This window comes from Mesoplodon mirus (genome assembly GCF_964341445.2).
Source record: "Mesoplodon mirus genome assembly, chromosome: 9".
Classification (NCBI taxonomy): domain Eukaryota; kingdom Metazoa; phylum Chordata; class Mammalia; order Artiodactyla; family Ziphiidae; genus Mesoplodon; species Mesoplodon mirus.
This window is the reverse complement of record NC_138985.1, coordinates 99,902,920-99,926,847: the sequence shown is the minus strand read 5'-3', so window position 1 is coordinate 99,926,847 and position 23,928 is coordinate 99,902,920. Positions and strand designations below refer to the sequence as shown.

Sequence of the window (23,928 nt, the reverse complement as noted above, 5' to 3'; positions counted from 1 at the left end):
GCCAGCCACCCTCTTGGTTTGTCCAAAACGGCCTGTATTCTGTTTGAGGAAAAGAGGCGCCGGCGTGAGTGGCGATGGAACCTGTGCTTTGGCCCTGAAACCACATGAATGGAACTTCCAGATAATGTCTTCTTTTTCCCTAATACCAGTTTACAGATTGCATCCTGGACACCCCAGAGGAGTAGAACTTGCTGAGCATGCTTGTCATTTCTTCTAATTAGGTTTTTAAATAAATCAAAGAACTCTTGTTTTCATTTACCTGGGATTATACAGCAGCAATGCTCTTGTTCGTGTTGCCCGTAGGGACAATCCCCACTGAAAGGACGCTGAATTCCTGACACTCTGAAGGCTTAGGAAGGTTCCTTCCCTGCACTTTACCCAGCAGTCCTTTCACCCCACCCTTGGAGAGGAAGAAAAGGATAGCCTTGCCTGGGCCCTGTTGCCCCGTCTCCCGCTTCCATCCCAGCGCCCCTGTAGACTGAGCTTCGTGTCCAGAAGGGAAGATAACATTCTTCTTGCCCCACTTGCTGTCTCTCCTTTGCCTGACTCCCAACGCTCAGTTTCTATTTCTCACCATGATTCTTCTGACGTGGGAAAGGTGAGGAGGCTGAGAATTACTGGGAAGAAGACAGCTGCGGGGAGCCTGAGTTAGGAAGCTCATCCCACCAGCCTCATCCAGCCCTCTTTTCCTGACTTTTCACCACTCGGCGCTCCATCCTGTCCTTCCCCTAGTGCCTTCTGTGCCCCCTTCCCCACTCCCAGGATGGTTGGGTTCCTGCCTGGAGCCCCTTCCCTGGCCATGCATCCTTTTGTCACTGTGGCCTTATGATAAGGGCGGGGCTGATGGAAGCAGTGCTTCCTTGCACTGCGTCTGTGAGCCCATGTCTGGGAACTCTGTCTGCAGTGAGATGCTGCCAGGCCAATACTTCTGTGTGGCCAGCAGCAGGCTCTGGCCCTGAGGTCTCCTGAGACAGGAGGCCAAGAAAGGTTTGCCATGTCAGCTCTGGAGACAATATTTCCTCCTACTTCTCCGCTTCTGATCTCTGGTGATTAAACCTCTGTGTGTGTGTGTGTGTGTGTGTGTGTGTGTGTGTGTGTGTCTGTTGGGGGGAGGGTGGTGTCCTTAAGAATACAGTGGGAGAGGTGGGGTCAGAGGCAGGATTACTTGACCATCTTCAGGGAAAAATGAGATTTGGTGTGTGCTTATTGGGAAGGGGCTCAGCCAGCCTCGTACATGCTTCTTGGGGTCAAACTTCAGACTATGAGGGGTGGCATTCAATTTAAGTTTCCTTGGGCAGCAAGGAGGCCTTGACCTGTCAGAAATCATAAACCTGTGAAACTAGGTTTCCCTTTCTTTCTCCTAGCCTTTCCTTCCCTCCCTCTCTTCTAGAATCAAATGTTGTTAACTACTACCAGATATTCATTGTTACTTAGCAGAAATCACATCTCTTGTTCAAAGGAAGAACATATAGCTTGCTTGGTGGTACATATGGATCAGGGACTTATGACCAAAGGAAGTGGGTAGGTGGGATAGGATTAGATATTAAACTGTTTCTCAGGGACAATTATATACTTTCTACCATTGCTTGCCTCTGGTCCTTTTGTCCCCGCTCCAGCTTCCATCCCCAGAGCCAATGGTCTAAGGCTGTAACAGTTTTACTTCCATACTTGATATGAGCCGAAGTTTGGTGAGGAACTGTCACTGCTTGGAATGCCAGCAGTGCCCACAGCATGGGAAACATAAAGGGCCAAGTCAGAACTTTGAGTGTGTTCTCTTACAATCACTGTTAGTCTGCTGGTTAGGTTACGCCCACCATCCTAAAGCGTAACATACCATTCATTGTGTCATTATTATATAAGTAAATTATGATCAGAGTGTAATGGGATATAATTTATGTTATAGCCTATGTTGTCTTAGTTTTCACAGATGTGCCCCCTCCACTAGTTTTTACAGATGTGACACACACACACACACACACACTTACAAATTAATGGATTTCCTTTGACAAAATCAGGAAACCCTTAGTAAGGACACTGAGGTTACTTGATATTTGAAGCAGTAAGCCTAATTGGCCTTTAAATTCATTGATGAGAGTGAATTATTAAACTTTTATAATGTTAATTTTTAAGCATGTTTGGGTCCCAGGACATATTTATTTTTAAAATTGTATCTTTGTGCTAGGTTCTATAACAGCTATGTCCCGATATGAAGAGTAACAACTAACCTGCTGACTTAATTTTAATGACTTTTCTTGCTTTATCATTTTTCATAGTGAAGGAAGTATTGACTTAAGAGTTTTTAAAGAAAAAGTGAGTAGTTACAGTATTGAGAATGTCTAGATTCCTGTGTTTTATCTTTATATTTAGTTTAAATCTTGCAAATAAAAATTGGAACATAACCAAGCATTAATTGAACAGTTTCTGCCCAGAAGCTTATTATCCAGCTACTTCAAATAACTTTAACTAATTAAAGCATAGTCATAAACCAAGGAGTCAGCAGTTGAGACTTCTGATTCATTGGAGCAGTTTTCATCAGTTGAGAAACTAAAATCCATGTATTTTTCTAATATGGAAAAAGACCTGAGGCCTTCATTCAGAATTTATTCACTTAATTTTGCATGTGATTATAGACCTTAATTATCTGATTTATCAGATTAGAAGCTGTTTAGAAGCTGTCATTTAAGAAACTGAGGGCAACTAAAGTCAGACACAATAACATTGAAAGGCTATCTAGCCTGATAGAAAGACAGAAAGCAGAAAAATGACTGTTCTTTGTAGTAAAATACATCATGTTGTAGTGATTATAAACAAAAATTCAGATTATGGTTTTATATATTCTGCCTCAGAAGGCATAGAAGCATGCCTTATGAGGGCCTTTTAAAATTTAACATTGTTTAAATAAAATTAGTTTTATAACATAAAGCACTTTTCTTCATATATTATCATCTGTAGAACATTGCACTTGAATTATTACACATGAATGATATCAGTGTAGATACACGTTACCCTAGGAAGCTGAGAGAGGACAGTCTTGAGCCACAGGTTCTCGAACTCTTCCAGGCAAGATCCCTATTCAAAGGAGATTCTGACCTGGAATCCAGATGGAAAACAAGGCAAGGAAGGGGTATTCTGGCTTCAGCAAGTACACATTTGTCCCTTCCCACCATCCCCAGTGACTCCGTAGGAGCCTCAAGGAGCCCTTGGAGCTCTGTAGGCCCCAGTGCAGAGCACACGGTCAGGCAAAAGGCTAGGCCAGGGCAGGAGTTACTGGTAAGGAAGGAGATTTTTCAGGCGGCCTTAAATAAGCCCGTCGGTGGTTGCTACCATGAGAGCATTGCTTTGCTTGCCTGCAGTGAAATCTACTAGAGGTTTAGTGGATAATGAGTAGAATGAAATCAACTCCTGAGCATCACTATAACTCTTGAGCAGCAGGACTCACTCAGGAGCCCCACGCATTTGCTGTGGGTGGTGCTAAAGCAGTGATCCCCACCAGGAGATCCGGAATAAACGGGAGAGCAACAGTAGTTTGCTTCTTATGGGCACTTAGCTCACGAAAATATTTGCAAACCTGGAATTTTATTATTGTCGCCTTGAGCGATGCCGCCACTGCTCGTGCTGCTTCTAGTACTTGTCACTCTTCTCGTTCCCCCTCCCCATCTCCCACCCTTCCCCTTCCTCCCCACCTCCCCCAGCTTCCTTTTTAGTAGTTGAGCCAAGGCACTTTTCAATAGTGTAGCTAGATGCCTGGGTTTCCCTTATCCTCCTTTTTGGCCAAATCAATCGATTGCCGAGCTGACGTAAGGTTACCGACCATGTTCTTTCCTCAGGCAGAGGAAAGCCAAGAGTGATGAAAGCGTTTGCAAGCAGGGTACCTAAACCTTAGTCAGTGGGTATCAAGACGACGCGTGTTGTTGCTGCGGTACTGACTGCAGTGTTCTGGATGCTTGGTTGGTGGCTGGTGGCACTGCGGAGACTCCGTGCTGAACGGGTGGAACCACCAAGGAGGCGGGAGGCTACAGTTTCTTTCCTGATTCTGTGCCTTCCAAGGTGCTGGTTTGCAGTCCTTCCAGGCTCCTTGGTAGCAGCCACACCTCAATTTTTGGCTTAAAAATCCTATCTCAGTAGGGGAAGCTGGTCCTCAGTAGGGGAAGCTGAGTCTTGTGTCTTTCTTAAGGACAGGGACTTCGGGCCTTTCACACTCGGATGCTTTGATGGGCTGGGTCACAGACTGGCTTTGTTACAATAAGTTTCTTTCAGTGCTCAAACCCCCAAATTATTCCTGCAGATCCGCCTTGTAGCCTGTTCTCCATAGAGAGACCTGAGCATTTCTGGCTCAGATCTTACATGGCACCGTCAGCACTGAATCGAGATTTCCACCCCTTTCTCTCTCTCCCCGCTGCTTGTTTTTTATTGTTAGAAAAAAGATAAACCTCAGAGAATATTTTTATTGTGAATTTTAACTGGTACAGACTGTCAGGGAGGCCAAACTGTGTATGCTTTTAAGCATGAGCCTGCTATCAGACTAATTGGCCCCGCTGTGCTCTAATTATATGACCTTGGGCACATCCCTTGCTGGGCCTCAGTTTTCTCATCTGTAAAATGGCAGTAAGAATAGTATCTATTTCTTAGGGTGGTGAGGATTAAATGAGTTACTATCTGTGAGGTGCTTACAAGAATACCTGGCACATAGAAAGTGCTAAATTCATCTTAGCTGCTTTTGCTGTTACTGGGCTGCTGCTGCTATGATGATGATGGTGATGATGGTGATAAGGATGGTGACTTGTAAAAGTTAAATTTGTCTTCTTACCTTCCAGAAGATTTGGGCAGAAACCAAGTAGCTTTGTATAGATTTGTGCTGGGAATAAAAGTCCAAGGGGATGGCCCCTTGAAATGTAGACTCTTTGGCTGTAGGGAAACCATGCTTGTTTTGAACCTAGACCTATGTTGGATTGTTGGCCCTACCCCGTAACTATTAAACATGAAAAAACATAGGATAATAATGCCTACAATGTTAGGTTATGAAACTAAGAAAAATACAGAATAAAGAGCTTGGTTCATAGTAGATACTCAGCATACAGCAGCTAGCATAATTCTGTTTTAAAGAGAAAATCTTAGGCCACCCTCAGTCATGGATATGAAGTTACTTAGTAGGTCAGAGTACTATTGCTGAAGTTTATCCGATTATTGAATGTTTATGATGAAGTTTTAAATTGGTTTACGTTTGCTTCATTTATGTATACTCTCTTTACTACCAGGGAGCTCTTCAGAACAGACCGTTAACATTTCTTGTCTTTTGAATTGTCTGTTGTAGAAATCAGCTCTCAGGAGGAAGTGTGCTGTCTGTAAGATCGTCGTCCACACCGCCTGCATCGAACAGTTAGAAAAGGTGAGACAGCGCCACCTGCTGCAATTTTTGCTACCCTGCAAGTGTTTGGACTTCAAAGACCAGGTGTCAGTTTCCATTTTCAACTTTTTGAAAACAATGCTCTTTTAAAAACCTGGAAGTCCAGCATTATCACCAGATTAATAATGAAAGGATGGAAGGACAATGCTAAAGTTTCATTCACTTTATTGTTTGCTGAGATATAATTTGATATCATTTTATGTTGATTCTTAGGAAAAGGAATAATAAGGTTAGAGAGAAAAGCCTCACGTGTACTAATTTTCTTCACAATAACAAACGCTGTTATTCACCCATGGGATTTTCCACAAGATGTTTCGTATTAAAGAAAAAAAATTCCATAGCTCTTTAAAATCATTGTTTAGACATTTCTGACCTTTGTAAGTTTACTTCTTTCTAAATTGGCTACAAGGGAGAGAGCCTGGCCAGAAGCTCAGTTCCTTGCTTTGAGCAGCGTTCCTGCTTACACAGCATTAATGTGTGGGAGGGGCTGGAAGTGACATTCTGGTGGTGTCTTTCCTCCAGAGGAAGTGGATTCTGCAGAGTCCATTTATCTGAACATCGGGGCCAAGGGAAAGGCTCCAGTAGTGAGCTGTCTGCTGTCCTCTTCCTTCCATGCTTCCTGCCCCTTTTCCACGTGGGATTCTCTGTGCATTATCTATCTTGAGCTGCCATGTGTAAATGTATTGAAGTATTTTAGTCCCCGGGGATATTCATTTAGTTTTACTGACACATTATCAATTGTTGCCAACTGATATTTTGTGGGAATGACTAGTAATATTGTACAATAATTTATATTTTTGCTGTCCCAACTCCATTTACTCATTTCCTACTTCATTTCTACACTTCTTTCACCTTATCAAGTAGCTAAAGAAGATGTAAATGTATAGGGAGACCTCCCCATCTAAAAGTAAGGGAGTGCTGAATGCTTGAAGAATAATTTTGTGTATTTTTGTGAATCATCTTCATCATATTAAAAATTTCTCAAGTTTATATTTTCCTACTTTTAAAATCTAAAACAGCTGGATGATTTCAGCTGCCATATATTTTTCTTCTGCCTCTTTATTATCTCAGTTTCTCAAATTTATGGTGTAAGAGCATTACTGTCTAAAGATACTTTGATTTCATCAGTGAGACTGAAGAATCATGGATTGGAGATAACAGGATCACTTGGGATTATCTAAGGTGATGATTTCAAAAGACTAAGAATAGTGTAAGACTATGTTCCTTATTCTTTGAGGGTTTTTTTTATCTGTAGTCTCAATATCTGTCACTGTTGGTTTTTTCAGGTAACTTATTCTAGTCGGGTGCTTATCTCTAATATAATACACTTTTCTTTTTAAATGACAGATTAATTTCCGATGTAAACCAACATTTCGAGAAGGGGGCTCAAGATCACCGAGAGAAGTAAGTATATCAGAGCTCTGGTTCAAATACCACCTTTTATTTCCCATTGATTCATCGGATTCATAGATATTCACTAGGGATTAAAAAAAATAAAGTCCATCTCCCTCTATTCCACATCAGTTTCTTTTCGATACATCAACACATACAATCAATCAAATCCCCAAGTCTCTTCAGTGTGTGTCTACTGCCCTTTCTTCTTCTCACAGAATGTATTGGGGAGCTAAGGTCTTATTGAATGGAACTAGAAAGTAGGGGGAGGAGGAGGTGGTAGAATTGAAAAGATAAGAAAGAAATAGCATTTTATTGACTTTTGGTCCATTTTAATTCCTGGAAGAGGTGGCAACTAAACTGAGACCCAAAGGGATGATCTAAGTGAAGGGTGGGGGGTTAGCTAGGAGGTGAGTGACAGCCTTTGAGACAGAACACAGGCACACAAGCACAAAAGTGAGAGGATATATGAGGAAGGCGTGAGACCTGAGAGATAAGCAGAGCTAGACCAGGAAGGCCCTTGTGAGCAAGGCTGCAAGTGGAATGTCTCATCATCATATTAATTAAAGGGGGCATTAAACTGTTACAAGCAGAATATATTATTCTGGCTACAGTGTGGAGGGAATGCCATATAGTTCAAGCAATATTGGAAGCATGGAGAAAAAAATTGAGGAGCTGTTCTCCTAATCTAGGCAAGAGGTAATGGTGACCTGAACTAAGAGTAATACTGAGATGGAGAAAATTGGAGAATATGAATTTGAAGGAAACAGAATTGACAGGATATAGTACTTGATTGGAGTTTGGACACAAAGACAGGGGAGCTCAGAATAAACAAGGGTTCTTCTCTGAAAAAGCAATTAGATGTTGGCAAATGAGTTGCTCTGAGGATGGGGTAGGGAAGTAATGAGTTCAGTTGTAGAACTCTCACGTTTGAGGTGTCCTGAGGCCCCAGCTGGGGATGCCCAACAGAAAGCTGAGTGGGTAGACAAGTTTGGAGCTTACGAGGAAGATTGGGCGCTAGAGGTTAGACATTGGTGAATTGTCAGCATATCGAGATAGTAATTAAAGCTACGAGAATAGATGAATGAGTGGAATAGGAATAGAAGACGTCTGAGTACAGAGGTGTTAATGACAGTTAATGAAAAAAGACACTGTGAAGAAGAATGATCTCACTGTTACTGGCTAATACAAGGAGATTGGGAGAAAACATGGAGAGAGAATAGGCTGGCGGTGGAGGTTTAGAGAGAGATGAAAATATCAAGAGTTGTCCCTGTCAACTGTCCTCTCCCACTGTGCTTGTCTATTATGTCAGCAAGAGGAAAGTTATGGGTCATATGTAGGGTGAAGAAATCTAAGAAAAATGATAGGGTTGTTTTACCCTCCATGTCACCCAAGTGCACTATAGCAATGGTCGAGATAACTCAGTGATAGCTCAGATGAAGGAGAAATTTTATTTAGGACAGTAGAAGCAACCATTTTGAGTTTTTAAGATGGACTCTATGAATTTCTAACCAGGGAATCCATATGTCTACCTTTGGTTCCCTGTCCTTTAATCTCTCTTTCTCTCTGGATAGATAATTGTAATTGTATGTGCAATTTTCTAATGCAAGGATTTTTGGGGTGTGTTTTCAGCTGCTGTTATTATTTCTCTTCCATGAAGCCAGACCCTTTATAAGTGTTTTCAGCGCCTTCCCTTGTCTTCATATCAAGGACTTGCTATTTCTTCCATTCCTACATTTTCAACTCCCCACCTTCCTTCTAGATTATTTCCATCATCATAAACATGCTCTGACGGCTCCCATCTGAAAAAACAAACAAAAATAGTCCTTAACCACCAACTGTGTCTTAACTGTGGCTCTGATTCTCAGCGTTGTGTTCAGTGCTAAACTTCCAGAAAGTGTTACTACGTAAATTGTTTCCAGCGTGTCCCCTCCTAGGCGTTTTAACCTGTTCTGATCTGGTTTTTACTCTACCTGTTCACTGAAATTGCTTTTTTAATGTTGCCAGTATCTCCTTAATGCCAAATCCATTAGAACTTTTTCTGTTCTTATTCAGTCTTGCAAATGTGTTCAAACTACTCAGTATTTCATGCTTCTTGAAATGCTCTCCTGTCATGACATCTTTCCTAATGTTCCTCTTATTTCACTGGGTAGCCCTTTCATTGCTCACTCCCTGGTATTCGTTGGGCTTAGTACTGGGCCATGTTCTGCCTACTGTTGTTGGGAGAGCTCATCCAATCCCTCGGCTTTACATATCATGTCTGGGCTGACAGCAGCTAGCTTTCCATTTCCAGCCCACGCTTGGAGTTCCATTTGATATGCCCACTGAATGTATCACAGTCATCTCAAATATAATACATTACAGACTAAACTCTTTATTTCCATCACCATAAAAACAATTTTTTTCAATTCTTTTGTACCTCAGAAAATGAGATGACTATTGGCCCAGCTCCTCGATCGAGAAAATGGGTGAGGGGGAGTCATAATGATTACTTTTCTCAGGTACTCCCCACAGCTAGTTCATTTGCCAGCCCTATCAATTTTATTCATAAAATAGATTTCAAGCCATCCATGTATCTCCATCTCTGTTGTCAGCGCCTTAGACTAAGACACCATGATCTCTCACTTTTGACCACTACAATAGGTTCTCCAGGATTCTTTAGTTTCCCCCTTCAACCCACCGTGATTTAAGAGACTCATCTTTAAAAATGAACATTGGATTATATCATTTTCCAACTTAAAACTCTTCAGCGGTTTCCATATCATTTAGAGGAAAACCATACCCTTGGCTTTGCATGAAAAGTCAAAAGTCCTGCAAAGGCTGGACCCAGCCTACCTCTTCCAACCCATCCAGCTACCACACGGATTTTCTTTCAGTTCTTGAGTCATGCATCAAGATATTCCTCACCTTCTGACATTTGTGTGTTTCACTGCTGTACTGGAAATCTCTTGGCATGGCTAGCTGATTCTTATAGTTAGACCTCAGTTCAAATATCAGCCCCTCAGGGGTCTTCCTTGATGACCACCTCTAAGTAGGTTAGTAGGTTGCACATTGTTCTTTATCAAAGCACCTTGTTCTACCCTTCAGAGCACTTTGTATGTCATAATTATTTATTACTTATTTGCTTGTTTGTTGCCATCCTCCTATAGTGTAAGCTTTGGGAGATCACTCGTGAAATTTGTCCCAACCTCATTGTACCAGGCAGGATGCAGAGGATGTGATCAATGAATATCTTTTGACTGAATGAATTTATAAAGGGGCTAATTTTTCCCCAAGTGTCTAAGAACTCTTGGTCTAAGAGGACAGTTTGGAGATGATACTTATGACAGATTATGACCCATGGAGTTTCTTAATTAAGAGGCCTTAGGTAGTTTACTTAATGGAAATGAAAGAAGCAATCACTTTAGAATTAGTTTGACCTGGGTTCAAAGGACACCTCTGCTTCTTCTCCCCTTGATGGTGTCTCTAGGGCTGGGCTCTGGAACAGGGCTGTTAATCACTGTCCCCTAGGCTTTGTGGGGTGCCTGATACATGGAAATGTTTTAATGAGTATTGTTTGGACTCCTCTAAGTTGAACCTTTCTGGCTGGACCTCAGTTTTCTTAGAGATAAGCTGCATGGATTGGGCTGTAATTGCTAAGATCCTTTCAAAAGCTCTGTGAATAATACTATGAATTAAACTGGCTGTTTTTGAAAATAATTGAACAATTGTGTTATGCATTTCTGCAAACAATACTGACTATAAACCCTGAAATAATGGATCACCGAGATTTTAACACCCATAAGTAATAGCCCTTTCCTTACCCAGTATTTGAAGATGCTGTATGAATAATTCAGATGATTGATGAACAATAAAAAGATGTTATGGTGTCAGCAGCCTTGCTTTGCTAGCTTAACAGCAGTGAATCAACACTCACATTTGCAATGTGAAGATCCTGAGTCTAATTTCATTTCAATAATTTAGGAGATATAAATAATAGTCAAAAGGAAATAGTGTGAAAAATTTAAGTGCTTGGGAAAGAAGGATGATTCTACAGAAATGGTTTCTTTCCCCTAATTGATAAAGACAATGGATGATCCTCCAAAATGGTAACTACACAATTTAATTGTCAAAGAAATTAGGTTGAGAATTTCATTCAATTCAGCACACATTTATCAGCTTTTACTTTGTTCCAGCTATGTTTAAGCAGCAATAGAAGAAATTTATATCAGGCCTAAGAAGACCTCTGAATAGATGGATACTTGACATCTCAAATCAGGGCCATAGATTAGAGACAATTGCTCAGTTTCTATAGTAGTGCTTTTGTTTGAGTTATTTTATCTGGGCCTTAATTTCCTACCTATTTCCTAGGAAGGATGGTATTAAAAATATTTAACAACTTGCAGAGTCATAAATATTTAAATAAACAATTTTAAAAGTTCTTTTTTATTCCTTAAATAAACTAAACTACATGGTATTATAAACCTGCTTACCAAACGATGTATGTTGCAGCAGAAATGATTCACTGTCAGTCTTATACTTTCTAAATAATTGTTGATTTGTGGAAACTGCTGGTTTAATCTTTTGATTAGAGCTGTCACTAGCTAAATAATTCCATGAGTCAGCCATGATTTCTCATAGGTTATTGCATCAAATTCTTCCAATGTTTCCCTCCTTAAATTCTTAAATTGAGAGTCATTAGGTGATTTATAATCTCAATAAGCAGAGAATTTCTCTTAACATCAATGATACTGTTCATTCTCCCTCAGCTTCTGCTAAACTAACAGCAATTATAGTAAATTTTTCTGTCTCTCATAATACTGCCTGACATTTTTATGTATTCAATATTTCCACTACTGACTGTCATTGAAATCATTTATTGAAGGAGCTTGAACCTGATCTTTCAGAGCAGAGGAGAGGCGCTGCAACACAGTGCTGCCACCCTGCCTGGGTCTGAATCCTTGCTCTGTCCCTGACATTTGAAGTCGCCACTCTATACCTTAGTTTTGTCATCTGTAAAATGAGGACGATAATGATAATTCAAGTCAAACCCTCTGATAACATGCCCTACAATGATGTGAACTGGGATAGAGTACAACTAGCGGTTGGCCCCAGGCCTCCCCAGCCCTTATTCTTAAACAGGCAGTGGGCTAAAGTGCTTCTCACTTGAGTGGGTGGAAAGCTGGAGTGGTGCACTTCATCTGTGAAGTAGAGAGATGGAGGGTCCAATATCATCATCCCCAGTAGAGTTTTTTCACTGACCTGAAGGTATGGATGCTGATAACTGAGCAGGTTTCTGGACTTGCAGCCATAGGCCCCCAAAATTGTTTATATTGATATTTAAGCTTGGACAGACAACCGCCATCAGTGGGGCACAGCCCAGTCTTCTGAGCTTGTTGGAGAACCCAATGGCATCGCCCCAGTAATGTGATTCATTTTCAGAAGAGAGCTCCAGAATCTTGGAGACCTGTTATGCCCGAAATTAACATTCTAGTTGCTTAATAATGAGGAGGTAGGAGTGGGCTCCAGTGTTGGGGGGTGGGGGGGTGGGCGTATGGCATCCAGGGAGGAGCCAGGGGGATGGTAGGGGCACTAAACTGCAATTTATCAACCAATACAGAAATATTTCAATATTTTACCAACTCGGGGTTTTACTAGTTCTTATCAACTAAACAGCACCTATACTCATGAAAATTCTCATGAAAATTAAAATTATTATTACATGTAAGGCATTTAAAAAAGTGCCTGACAGTGTTAGCAGTCAAGAAATGTTACCTATTATTATTAACTTCTTTCTGAGAACAATGTAAGAATTGTGTCCTTGTTTCATTAAACTGCCACAGTGCGACAAGCAAGATAAAAACTAGACTAATTAGTGGGACCATTATGCTTTTTTATATCTTATTATAGTTAAAAGACCATTATTCCTCCAGGATCTTTGTTTAGTTTTAATTTAAATTGGTTTGACGTTACGAAGAGAAATAGAGGTGGCACTTTGGAATTGATAATGCTAATGCTTGTTAGAGGTATCTTTGTCACTCTGAATTTCATGCCTTGATATAACATTTTTTTTTCTCGACACTGATCTGTTTCCTGTGTCCCTCTGTACTTAGAACAATGCCTGGATAGTAGGCATTTGGTAAGTATTTGTTGAAAAACTGAATATATGGTAAAGGGCCTATTTTAAAGGGAAAGTATGGATTGTGGCCTGAAAATACACATGTTAATTTCAGGTAAAGCATGTTTTCTCAGAAAAGGGCAGGAGAAAAACAGTAGCAAATATTTTAGGTGTATTGGCCTGAGAGAGATGAGTTATATGGAAGTTATTAGGGTTTACCTGTACCATTAGGCCTGAAGACCACATTCTCTCTTGTAAAGTATCCCAACATCTGGGGTGACGGGTGCTTCTATTTGGGAGGAAAAGGACCTTCCATGTTTCCTACAGCTCAAGCCAAGAATAGACCTTGGAAGCTGATCTCATTCAGGTTATCCAAGGACAGTTTAAATACAACCTCATCGCAGAATTTCGCGATATGCCCACATCTCTTGTCTTTGTCATCAATTTCCTTCAGCTTTTCTCTTCCTTCACTTTCACTAGTGAAAAGCTGTCACCATGTAAGTCCCGAATCAGGAGATCTGTTTCTTTCTGAGAATTTAATTTCTTTAAGTTCTTTCTGGCTCAAATGTTTAGTACAGTGCCTGCCTGGCATTTATAAAGCATTAAATACATATTTGTTTAAAAAATGGGATGTCTTTGTCCTTCTCTCCTTCTCCTTCTCATTTCTTTAAGGATATTTCTTTTACCTGCCTCAGTTACCCACCCTCCCCCCACCGCCCCAGCTCAAGGTCACAAATCTGCACAATGTTTTACTAGACGGAAAGCAGAGTAACGGGAATTCATTATGGCCATTAGTTACCAGGAAGCCACAGAGGGAGGGCATGATTAATGGTTTCTACAGATATAAAAGGTCACTGAAGATGGAGATTTGGCTTCATTTTCCCAAGTGGGTTCATGTTTATTGTTAAACAAATCACACATACACATATTTGTTTTTGTGCTTAGATGGGCTTAGATGATTGTTCGCGGAAATCTTTATTCTTAAAACATTAAAAAGAAAACTAACCTTGGAGTTTGGGAATTGAAACATGTTTATTTACTTTTGTTTTCCCACAGAATTTTGTGCGTCATCACTGGGTACACAGGCGTCGGCAGGAGGGAAAATGTAAGCAGTGTGGTAAGGTAAGGGGCCTGCACCCCACGGTCATCACAGGAGGCTCCTCAGGCCTTGGCAAGCACCCAAGGTAGATGAGTCCAGTCACCCGGATCCAGGGCTCAGGACGTCCCTTCCTTTCCCAAAGGCCTCCCTTCTCTAGGTCCCCTTCCCTTAAGAGGTGTTTTATTTGTTCTAGAACTCACTCAAGAAGCAGTGGTCTCCATACAAGGAATTAGCACGTTTTAAGAGAGATGGATGGACTTTTACAGTGAATTTCATTGTGGATAGTTTAAAAAAAGGATACTTCCTATTTTGTTAAAACTCCCTCCTGAGGACTGCTGGCCCATCATACTTCTTTGAACACCAACAGAAAATCAGTAGGTTGATGAGCAATACTACTTGTGTTGATATGTTATGGTTGAGCAGAACTGGGTAGACGGACAGCATGGAAGCAGGAAATGTGTTGCTCTCTTGGGATATTATCCAGTTCTTGGAAAGAGATGCCCTTCTCATATGTGGTGATTTATGTCTACTCTCTAGGTATGACTGGCTACAGGCCCCTCAGGGTGCAGGGCCACTTGGAAGAGTGAGGTGGGGATCTGACAGCTGCATGCTCTGTAGATTCCATGTTATTGACCCTAACAGATTTGGATTATGGCTTTTTCAGTGGACAAAGATCTACTTTAGGAATGAAAGGATCCTCAGAGAAAGTTAAACTGGTGGTGAATCCTACTACAAAGATTTTTTTTTAAAAAAATTACATAGACGTAAGCTGGTCTCAATAAAGCAAAGTTTTGATTTGGTAGAGAGCAAGATAATCTGGGAGAGTATATTCCTCATCAATTCATTTCTAATTTGTTTATTTATTCATGTGACTCTTTTGGGTCAAGCACTGGGGTGAGCTGACCAGTATGGCATTTTTGACAATAGAGGGAGGCAAGGAAGTTTTGGCTGCCTGAGTAGTGTTGAGGGCAAGCGAGACATGGAAAAAGTTTGATTAATGTTGCTGTTTTCCCAATGCCTGAAAGGGAAATATGCTGTAGCCATTGGTTACCAAGCTCTTCTTTGGAAGGTGGCACACTTTAGTCTCAAGGGTGTGGGCCTCCATTATAACTGGTATTATCTCCTCCAGTTCAACACAGTGACTCTCAGCTGGTTCCTTTCTAGCCTGGAAAGAGGACAGGCAAAATAGGTTAAAAGGGGGAGGAGGTAAAAAGAAGAGGAGGAGGGAGGGAGAGAGGAGGAGTTGAAAGTTGCTTACCAGCCATTTTACATGGCTGGAAAAAAGGAGGTCAGCCCTCTACCCTCACATGACCTTCCTTCACTGGCTCCATCTATTCCTTCCCGTTCTGCTGTTGCCCTAGGGCTTATGGATTTTCTCTTACTTAGTGGATTGTAGACTGTCTACAACTTTCCCACAAGAATGTGTGCATGTGTATGCGTAGGAGAGAAGAAACAGGTAGGCATGGCCAATTTTGAGGTCAGAGATGTGGACAGTATGAAGGATCTGGATGAACAGGTTCTTTGCTTTGGAGAAAATACCTTCACTGGACAGCCTAGTAGCTGGCACCACCTCAGCAACTTTCAAGCCATAATAGATTTGGAGGAATTTTATTAAAAGAAAATCAATAAGCATTATATATCTTGTGACAAGTATTCCCTAGCATCGTATCTCACTCCCTTTTCTGGCTTGTCTTCTGTTGGCATGGTCAACCAAAGGGGAAGAACTGGACACCCTGCACTCTGAGTTGCTGTGACCATGTCTCTCTTCCTGCCCAGTGTCCGCAGGCAGGCATCTCAGAGCACTCACAGCTCGCTGCTCATCACAGCTCTCCACAGGGAAATCTGTGAGCCCAGCTCTTCATGTAAAGTTCCCATAATATTGTATTGTTATATTCATGTCCTGTGTTTATAATCCAGCTGCTTATGGATTCTCAGAGACTCAAGCAATTGTGGCATGTGATGGTCTTAAACCTGTGTCTCCTTGCTGGATAATAAATAACCCTTCTTTGGAGCCTGGCTTCTGCCCTGGATTAGAGGAAGACTAGTGAGTGACTCTCTTTCCATTTACAGATTAAGGGATTGAAGATTCATTTCAGCCTTTGGTGCTATGCATAGTTTTCATCAGTACAGTTGGTTGTACATTCTTACATATCCAGAGATTTCTAAACCATTCCCCATACACACACACACACACACACACACACACAGACTTCTATACACATTATTCCATAATTTATCCATTGGGATGGGGTAAAAAATACTTTACTTAGCAAAAAAAATGTTTAAACCAGTGGTTTGAAAACTTTTGGGGTTATCAGCGAGTGTTTGTGGTTGCGAGTGTTTGTGGTTAAGAATATTTGTGGTTTCACTTTCTACTTTTTAGAATCAACAGTAAATATTTGAGACTAATTTTCTCTCAAGCCTTGAATATGCGTTTGGCTGAGTGTGTGTGTCATATAATGAATATCAGATGAGACAGCTCGTGATTCAGTTGCTCAGTTGCTTTAACATTCACTGACTACCAGGCTGCCATGTTTATGAGCATCACGTAGTTTTACATTGTTTTCGTTCATAGTCCTACATTATGAAAGAGCTGTCACACTCAAATTATGTAATTTGATAAGTGTTTAATAAAGAGAATATTTAAAATGTGTGAGCAGAAAAGAAACTACAAGGGATAGTGAAAAACTCAAGGCTAGTAACAGCAGGGATCTGTGGTCAAGCCAAGTCTCAAGGGGTCATGAGACTAAGTCATGAGACTTAGCCAGCCTGAAGTGATCTACCAGCTGGGGGAATAAATATCCCAACTTCACTCACCTTCAGTCTCCAGTGGCCAAACCCGATAGAAACCAGAGCACAAGAGACATTGTTGAGGCAATCCATAAAAGTTAACTTTTTACAACAGGACACAGGGTAGAGAAAGATGGAGAGTGGATCCAGAGGGACAATGGGATTGATCCAGCCCATATTTAGTGTAAACCTATACTTGGCCAATGGTTAAAAGTAAGCTGCATAATTATTCTGCAAACGTACCTCTTTACTGATCTTCACCACATCTACACATTGCATTCATTCAATCGAGATTTATTCAACACTGAGTTATCCCTAGTAGTACTTAAAAAAAAATCAATATGCAAAGAAAAAAGATAGTCATGATTATAGCTAATTTGACCTTTTATTTTTAAAGGAACCATCCAAACCCAGCAGTATGGCAGTTGTGGAAATATGCTTGTCCATTGCAACTTGAAATTTTATCTTTTATTTCTTCATTTGGAAACATATATAAAAGTCATAAAATAAACGAGCTAATTTTTTAAAACTTAAAAATTTTAAATTTCAAACATCAAATCATGAAAGCAGTTTTTAACACAACAATACATAGTCTAACTTTGGTCTACATTTCTGAAGTCTTCCAATTTCCTAACCAAACATGCCACATACTTATGAATTATTCATCTATAAATTATATGTACTTTCATATATAATTAAAGTAAATTAAATTGCAGGTAGCACTAATTAAATGGGAAAATGTCAAAACTACTCTTTATTGTAATGAATATTGTTAAAAATGAATTTAAAATGAACTTGTACAGTAACTGAAATATACCCATCTAAAGGAAGTATCCTTGGCATTTTTGTATTGCAAAAATGACACAAATGATTTAAGACATTCCATGGGGGTGTGGTTGAGATATGGATGAATAATGAAAGGGATTAGAGAGTCTAAAAATAATGGAAAGTACTGACCTGGAGCTTTGGGGGATGTTTCCTTCAGTAAAGAAGCACCATTCTTTACTGGTTTAAAAATGTGTGAGCCCTGGAGGTCAGCTCTCAAGAGACCCTGCAGAGTTAGGAACAAGGAAAGGAAGTTCAAGGGTGAGTATCCATTCACTAGTTAGGCAGGTTTGGTTATTCACCTGTCTGTATGTTTGTCCAGATGCCATTAGCCTCAGGAGGATTGTTGAGAATGTAAAGTGGGTAATACAACAAGTCCAAAGAAATCTAGCCTCTCCATGGAGCCTGTGCCCACATAGCTGCTGGAAGCCTGGCTTTTCTTTCTGTCCTTGGCTGAGTATCAAGGAAGGAGATAAGTGCAGCTACCATTCTATTCCCTGCTTCTATGCATTTGACTCTGTTAGATTCCTCATATAAGTGGTATCATACATGATGTAGTATTTGTCTTCCTGTGTCTGGCTTATTTTACTGAGCATAATGTCTTCCTGATTCACCTGGGGAAGGGGAAATGAAGAGGTACAAAGGGTACAGAGTTTCAGTTATGCAAGATGAATGAGTCTTTGTGATCTACAGCATAGTGCTTGTAGTTAACAATACTATATTGAATACTTGAAATTTTTCTAAGAGGGTAGATATTATATTAAGTGTTCTTATCACAAAAGATAATAGTAACCAAGGAGGGCAGGAGGAAACTTTTGAAGGTGATGGATATGTTTACGGCACAGATTGTGATGATGGTTTCACAGGTGTATACTTGTTTCCAAACTCATCAAGTTGTACACATTAAATATGTACAGCTTTTTTGTATGTCATTCATACTTCAAAGTGGTTTGTAAAAAGGGGGGATAGGGGCTGAGGGCTCGGAAGCAGAGTGTTCCTTGCTGTGGTCTCCAGGTGGTTAAGTCACTCAGTTCTCACCTGTAGAGACGTTTTGCTACTGCCACTGCTTCCCTAGTCTTTGGCATGGCCGGTGTCCTAGTAGTTACAGCTAATGGGATGCTCTAGTCACTCTGGTCCCTAATGCTCTTTCTTCAGAAAAGGCTTCACAAGAGAAGGCATGAGGATTGTACAGAAGGAGGAGTTGAACTGCAGTGCAGCTCCAACAAAGGCCTCAGCCAGTCCCATAAGGATCTGGAATAGCCCCTCAGAGTTGCCCTGCCTTGACCAGTCATTGGATGTGGGCTGTCCTTGGCCAAGGTGACTCTTTCAGGCTTAGGGCAATGCTTAAGGATGGAAAGGTGACTCCTTGGAAAGCCATCAGCCTCCAACACTCCTATCAACTGGGAGAATGAGCTGAGTGCCTCAGGCCCGCAGCAGAGTTTTCTGGATGGAACATCAGCATCTACTACAGTCTGTCCCTTGTGCTTCTCAGAGTCACTTCCTTCATAAAATACATGTTCGGAAAAGTTCCTCCGGGATTCTGGTTGGTCTGACTTCCTGGGGAAACATTTAAGAGGAAGGTTAGTGGGATACACTACAGCCCTCTCTCTGGCAGCTGGTCTTAAGTCTGCAACTGATGTTCATCATCTCCTTCCTCAACCACTCTTTCTGTAGTCACCTCACGCTCAATTAACTCTTCTTGTCCAGGTGATCATCTGTTTGGGCTGTTGTAACAGAATACCCTAGATTGGGTAGCCTAAAAACAACAGAATCTTATTTCTCAGTCTGGAGGCTAGGAGTCCAAAGTTGTGATGCTGGCAGATTCGGTTTCTGGTGAGAGCTTACTTCTTTTTCATAGAGGACCATCTTCTCGCTGAGTTCTCACATGGTAAAAGGGACAAGGGAGCTATAAAAGTCTATTTTATAAGGACACTAATCCTGTCATGAGGGCTCCACTCTCATGACCTAATTACCCTCTAAAGACCCCACCTCCACATACCAGCACATTGGGGATTAGGTTTCAACATAGGAATTTTGAGGGGACACAAGCATTCAGTCTCTAGCAGTGACCTACTTGGTGGAGTGACCAAGACCCTTACCCTATGCAGTCTGATCCCCTGGTCTTGGCTGTTGCACTTGTCTATTGACCATCAAAAGTTTTCGAAGAATTAGAAAGGATGCCCCAGTGGATAATCTGGGTGCCAGATATTGTCTTACTGCCTCCATTGTCAAATAACTATCCCCCACCTAATGATCAGGATCAAGATGGTGACTCCTTCCTGTGCCTGCTAGTCTCTTGACACAAAGATACCAAAGTAACTTGGTGCAGTGGTAGTTTAAGGCTTAAGGTCCTCCTGTTATCCATGGTGGAGATATTCCCTATCTGGTATTCAGACTCTCAGAGCCCAGAGTTGTGGAGAAAGGAAGCACAAATTCCCCAAATGGGCCAGTGGGAGTGATAGTAGGCAGGGCTCCTCCTCCTCTCACTCCTTGGTCTCTGCACCCATGTATTTTTACCATGGAAACACAGCACCATTAAATGATCATGAGTTTGGTCAATATACTGAGACTAGAGGATGGTGCTCATAGGATACCCTCTCAAAGCTGAAGCCCATGTCACATCTTCAAAAGACCTTTCCATCTCTCTGTCAGGCCTGTAGCTTCTTGGTGGTGTGGGATGTGGTAGGACTTATGTATCTCATGGCCATATGCCCACTCCTGAACCTCCATTTCAAGAATACAAAAATGTATTCTTTGGTCTGAAAGTGTTGTATAAGATCCTGTGTTGGTGGGTCAAAGACTCTGTAAGCCCTTGCTTAGTAGTGCTGGCTGAGGCCCTGCAGAAGGAAAAGGTAAACCCATACCTACAATATGTGTTGATTCCGGTCAAGGTGACTGGCTCCCACTTCCAGAGTGGAAGGAGTCTAGTGTAATCAATTTGCCACCAAGCATCTGTTGGTACCCTTTCAGGGTTGGTGCCATATTGAGTGTCCAGCTTTGGTATCTTTGGCTGGCAGGCTGGACAGTCATCAGTGATAGTAGCAGTGGTGGCAGTGGAAGCCCATGCTGCTGGGCCCAGCCGTAGCATTCATCACGGCCATCACGGCTGCTCCACTTCCGAGCCCATAGTGCTATGGATAGCTCATGACAACGTGTGGAGTCTGAGTTGTTATATCTAAGTTTTTAGTTCTTGTACCATGAATGCTCTCTGGTGGGCATTAATGTGCAGTACAGTGATCTTCACTTTATGTTCATCCATGTGCCTCTTCCCCTGATCTCCTGTTTCCTTCCAGGCCCCTGATCAACTAGCCGAGTCATTCAACGCTACCTGTAAGTCATTATATATTCTTATATCAGGCTACTTATCTTTTCACAGAAAGTGGGGGACCAGCTGCTCCCCCTGAAGTTATGTCCCTTGGGAGGATTTCTTCTCACTTCTGTCCCTCAGGACAACTCCTGAGTAGGCTTTAGTGAAGGAGTAGTCTACTTTTGGCTTGGACTCATGTGCCAAGTTGACCCATCCATGAATCTATCACAGCTTTTTCCTTCTCTTTCAGATGGTCATAAGGGATCCCCATATTTCCATAGGTGTGAGTTGAATGAGAGGCCTAGTATTATAACAGTGGATAATATGGGGAGTCTGAGCTACCTACTCATGTGTCTTACTTGTGTTCTTTGGTACTGCTGGTGCCAGATCCCATATATTCCCATTTAAATGTAACAGTGAATTGCAGCTGGGCCCACACAACCTTATGACTTAGGGATCTGACAGAACCCAGCTCATGACTACCTGGTGGTTCAGGTATTCCTCCACCATAACGTAGTAACGTACCAGGTGCTGCTTTTGAAAGATATACAAATCTCTCCTACAGATGGCACGACCTCATTTCAGAATCCTAGAGTCTATGTTGTAATTCTCCTATTGGTGCTTGTCATAAACTCTATAGCGCATTTTTTCTCCTACCCAGTGCCTCTAATAGCATGGGGCCTGCTGCAAGTGACAGGGCCTACTTTCACTGCAGACTGGACCCACTGCAGAGTTGTTTCGTGTTCTGTGCTCTACTCTAAGCTGGCAGCATTTAATATCATCCAATAAACTGATTGAGGCAGTATTCCTAAGTGTGGAATATACTGCCTCAGAATTCAAAGAGACCTACAGAGTACCGTGCTTCATTCTTAGTCGTTAAAATTGTGAAATGCAATAATTTGTCCTTTAGATTAGGCAAGATATTCTAGCACACCCTGGCCCACTAAACCCTAGAAGCTTCATTGATGTGTGGGACCTCTGATTCTTCATAGGGCTTATCTCCCCACCTTCTGTCTCACCAAAACCTCCAATATACTTGCCACTTCTTGCTCATCCACCTTAATATGATAGCTTTGATATGGTGGACCAAGTGGTATTCTTCAGAACGTTCATATGGTTCAGGTTACTTTGCACTATATTTGGATAAGATTCAGAAGAGTTAAAAGCCCTGGCACAAGGCTGTAAAAGTACACTGTTAACCCTAACAAGTGAATGCGCATGGTTTTTGATTCTCCTTTCAGAGAGGGAAGGAAAATAATTCATTTGCTAAATCGACGACCATAGGTCATATACTCAAGGCCAAAAGATCCCAAATTTGACACAGTGGCTACAATTAGAGTATACTGGGTTGCATTTGTGGTAGTCCAGCATTATTCTCCACTATAATATCTGGTTTTGTAGGAGCCCAGCTGGTGAATTAAATGGGGATATTTTGGGGAACACCACCGCTGCCTCCTTTCGTCTTTAAGGGTGGCACATAAAGAGATAATAATTTTAAAAAATAAACACAATAGGGGCTTCCCTAGTGGCGCAGTGGTTGAGAGTCCACCTGCCAATGCAGGGGATATGGGTCCGTGCGCCGGTCCAGGAGGATCCCGCATGCTGCGGAGTGGCTGGGCCCGTGAGCCATGGCTGCTGAGCCTGCGCGTCCGGAGCCTGTGCTCCGCAACGGGAGAGGCCACAACAGTGAGAGGCCCGCATATCACAAATAAAAATTTTAAAAATAAATAAATAAATAAACACAATAACATTATCATAACATACAAAATTATTCATTTAATACCTATTACTTCTGAGAATGTGACATTGGTTTTGATTTAGATATGACTGGGAGGGTGGTTGAGTGTTTCACTTGGGCTTTCTTACTATGCCAGCACTTACACAGCAGGCCAAGAAACCCGTATTGGAGTTCTGCCAAACTCCCAGCATGTTCAGTTATAAAATTAGGGACCAGGGGAAATAACCCTACTGGGTTTGTGGAGACAGTAGACTCTCTATAAACCATCCCTGATCCAGGACTCCTTTTTTTAAACTGGACCTCATACATCCCTACTCTAGTAGGGGACCATGATGCTGCTTCATACACCAGTGCTTGGGTATACATGTTGACCTGGACTCTTGCCCAACAGTCTTTAAAATATTTGGACATTTCTTTCTCCCCACTGTACAACTACCCAAGTAAATGGACCAAGTAGATCCTTTTAGATAGAATCTGGGGAGATGTTGCCGTAGACTCTTGCTATGATGTTGCAGGATTCTCCTGGGAACTTGCCCTTTGGGTTCTATCTTTGAAAATTTCCTTTAGTCCAGAAATGGGGCAAAATATCATGACCCTTGGGCTTCCCTGGTGATGCAGTGGTTGAGAGTCCGCCTGCCGATGCAGGGGACGCGGGTTCGTGCCCCAGTCTGGGAAGATCCCACATGCCGCGGAGCGGCTGGGCCCATAAGCCATGGCTGCTGAGCCTGTGCATCCAGAGCCTGTGCTCCGCAACGGGAGAGGCCACAACAGTGAGAGGCCCGTGTACAGCAAAAAAAAAAAAAAAAATCATGACCCTTTATTGGAGCATTTGCCCTCATATATCTTGATCCTCCATTCTTGATTTCTTTTTATTGTATCGATTAATACATCTTTTATCCAATGATCTATCTTGCCTCTGGGAGGTCGTACTGTATTAACCATTTGGTCAAGCCCCCATGGCAGGAACTTCAGTCTTGCAGTTATTGCACCCACCTTGCTTTAATGGTTAAGTGCTGCCACATGTTCCTTATTATTTTGGAACTTTGTAATACTAATTGGTATCAAGAGTGCTCACTCTGTAGGATTTCCTACCATCAAGCCTAACCTACAGAGGAGAGGAGAGCTTCTCAACGATGATGACACCCTTCTCACCAGCACATTACTTATTGTTTTGGTAAGTGGAATATCCTTTAGGCCCTCTTGCAGGACAGAGTCAACTGATGGGTTTTCCAGCTGTCCCTGGCATGCCACGGCAACTCTAACTTGCCTATTTCTG

General features: G+C 41.7%; 1 protein-coding gene across 2 annotated transcripts in view; it reads left to right on the top strand.

The window, feature by feature from the left end:
• The window catches only part of DGKI (diacylglycerol kinase iota), a gene marked incomplete at its 5' end in the record, with an annotated part of 458,035 nt that overhangs the window by 196,766 nt on the left and 237,341 nt on the right, over positions 1–23,928 (top strand). For both annotated transcript variants that reach the window (XM_082631691.1, XM_082631690.1), the window contains 3 exons: positions 5,312–5,386; positions 6,752–6,808; positions 13,950–14,015. In XM_082631691.1, coding sequence (XP_082487817.1) covers positions 5,312–5,386; positions 6,752–6,808; positions 13,950–14,015 — 198 coding nt within the window. The remainder of the gene's footprint in view (positions 1–5,311; positions 5,387–6,751; positions 6,809–13,949; positions 14,016–23,928) is intronic.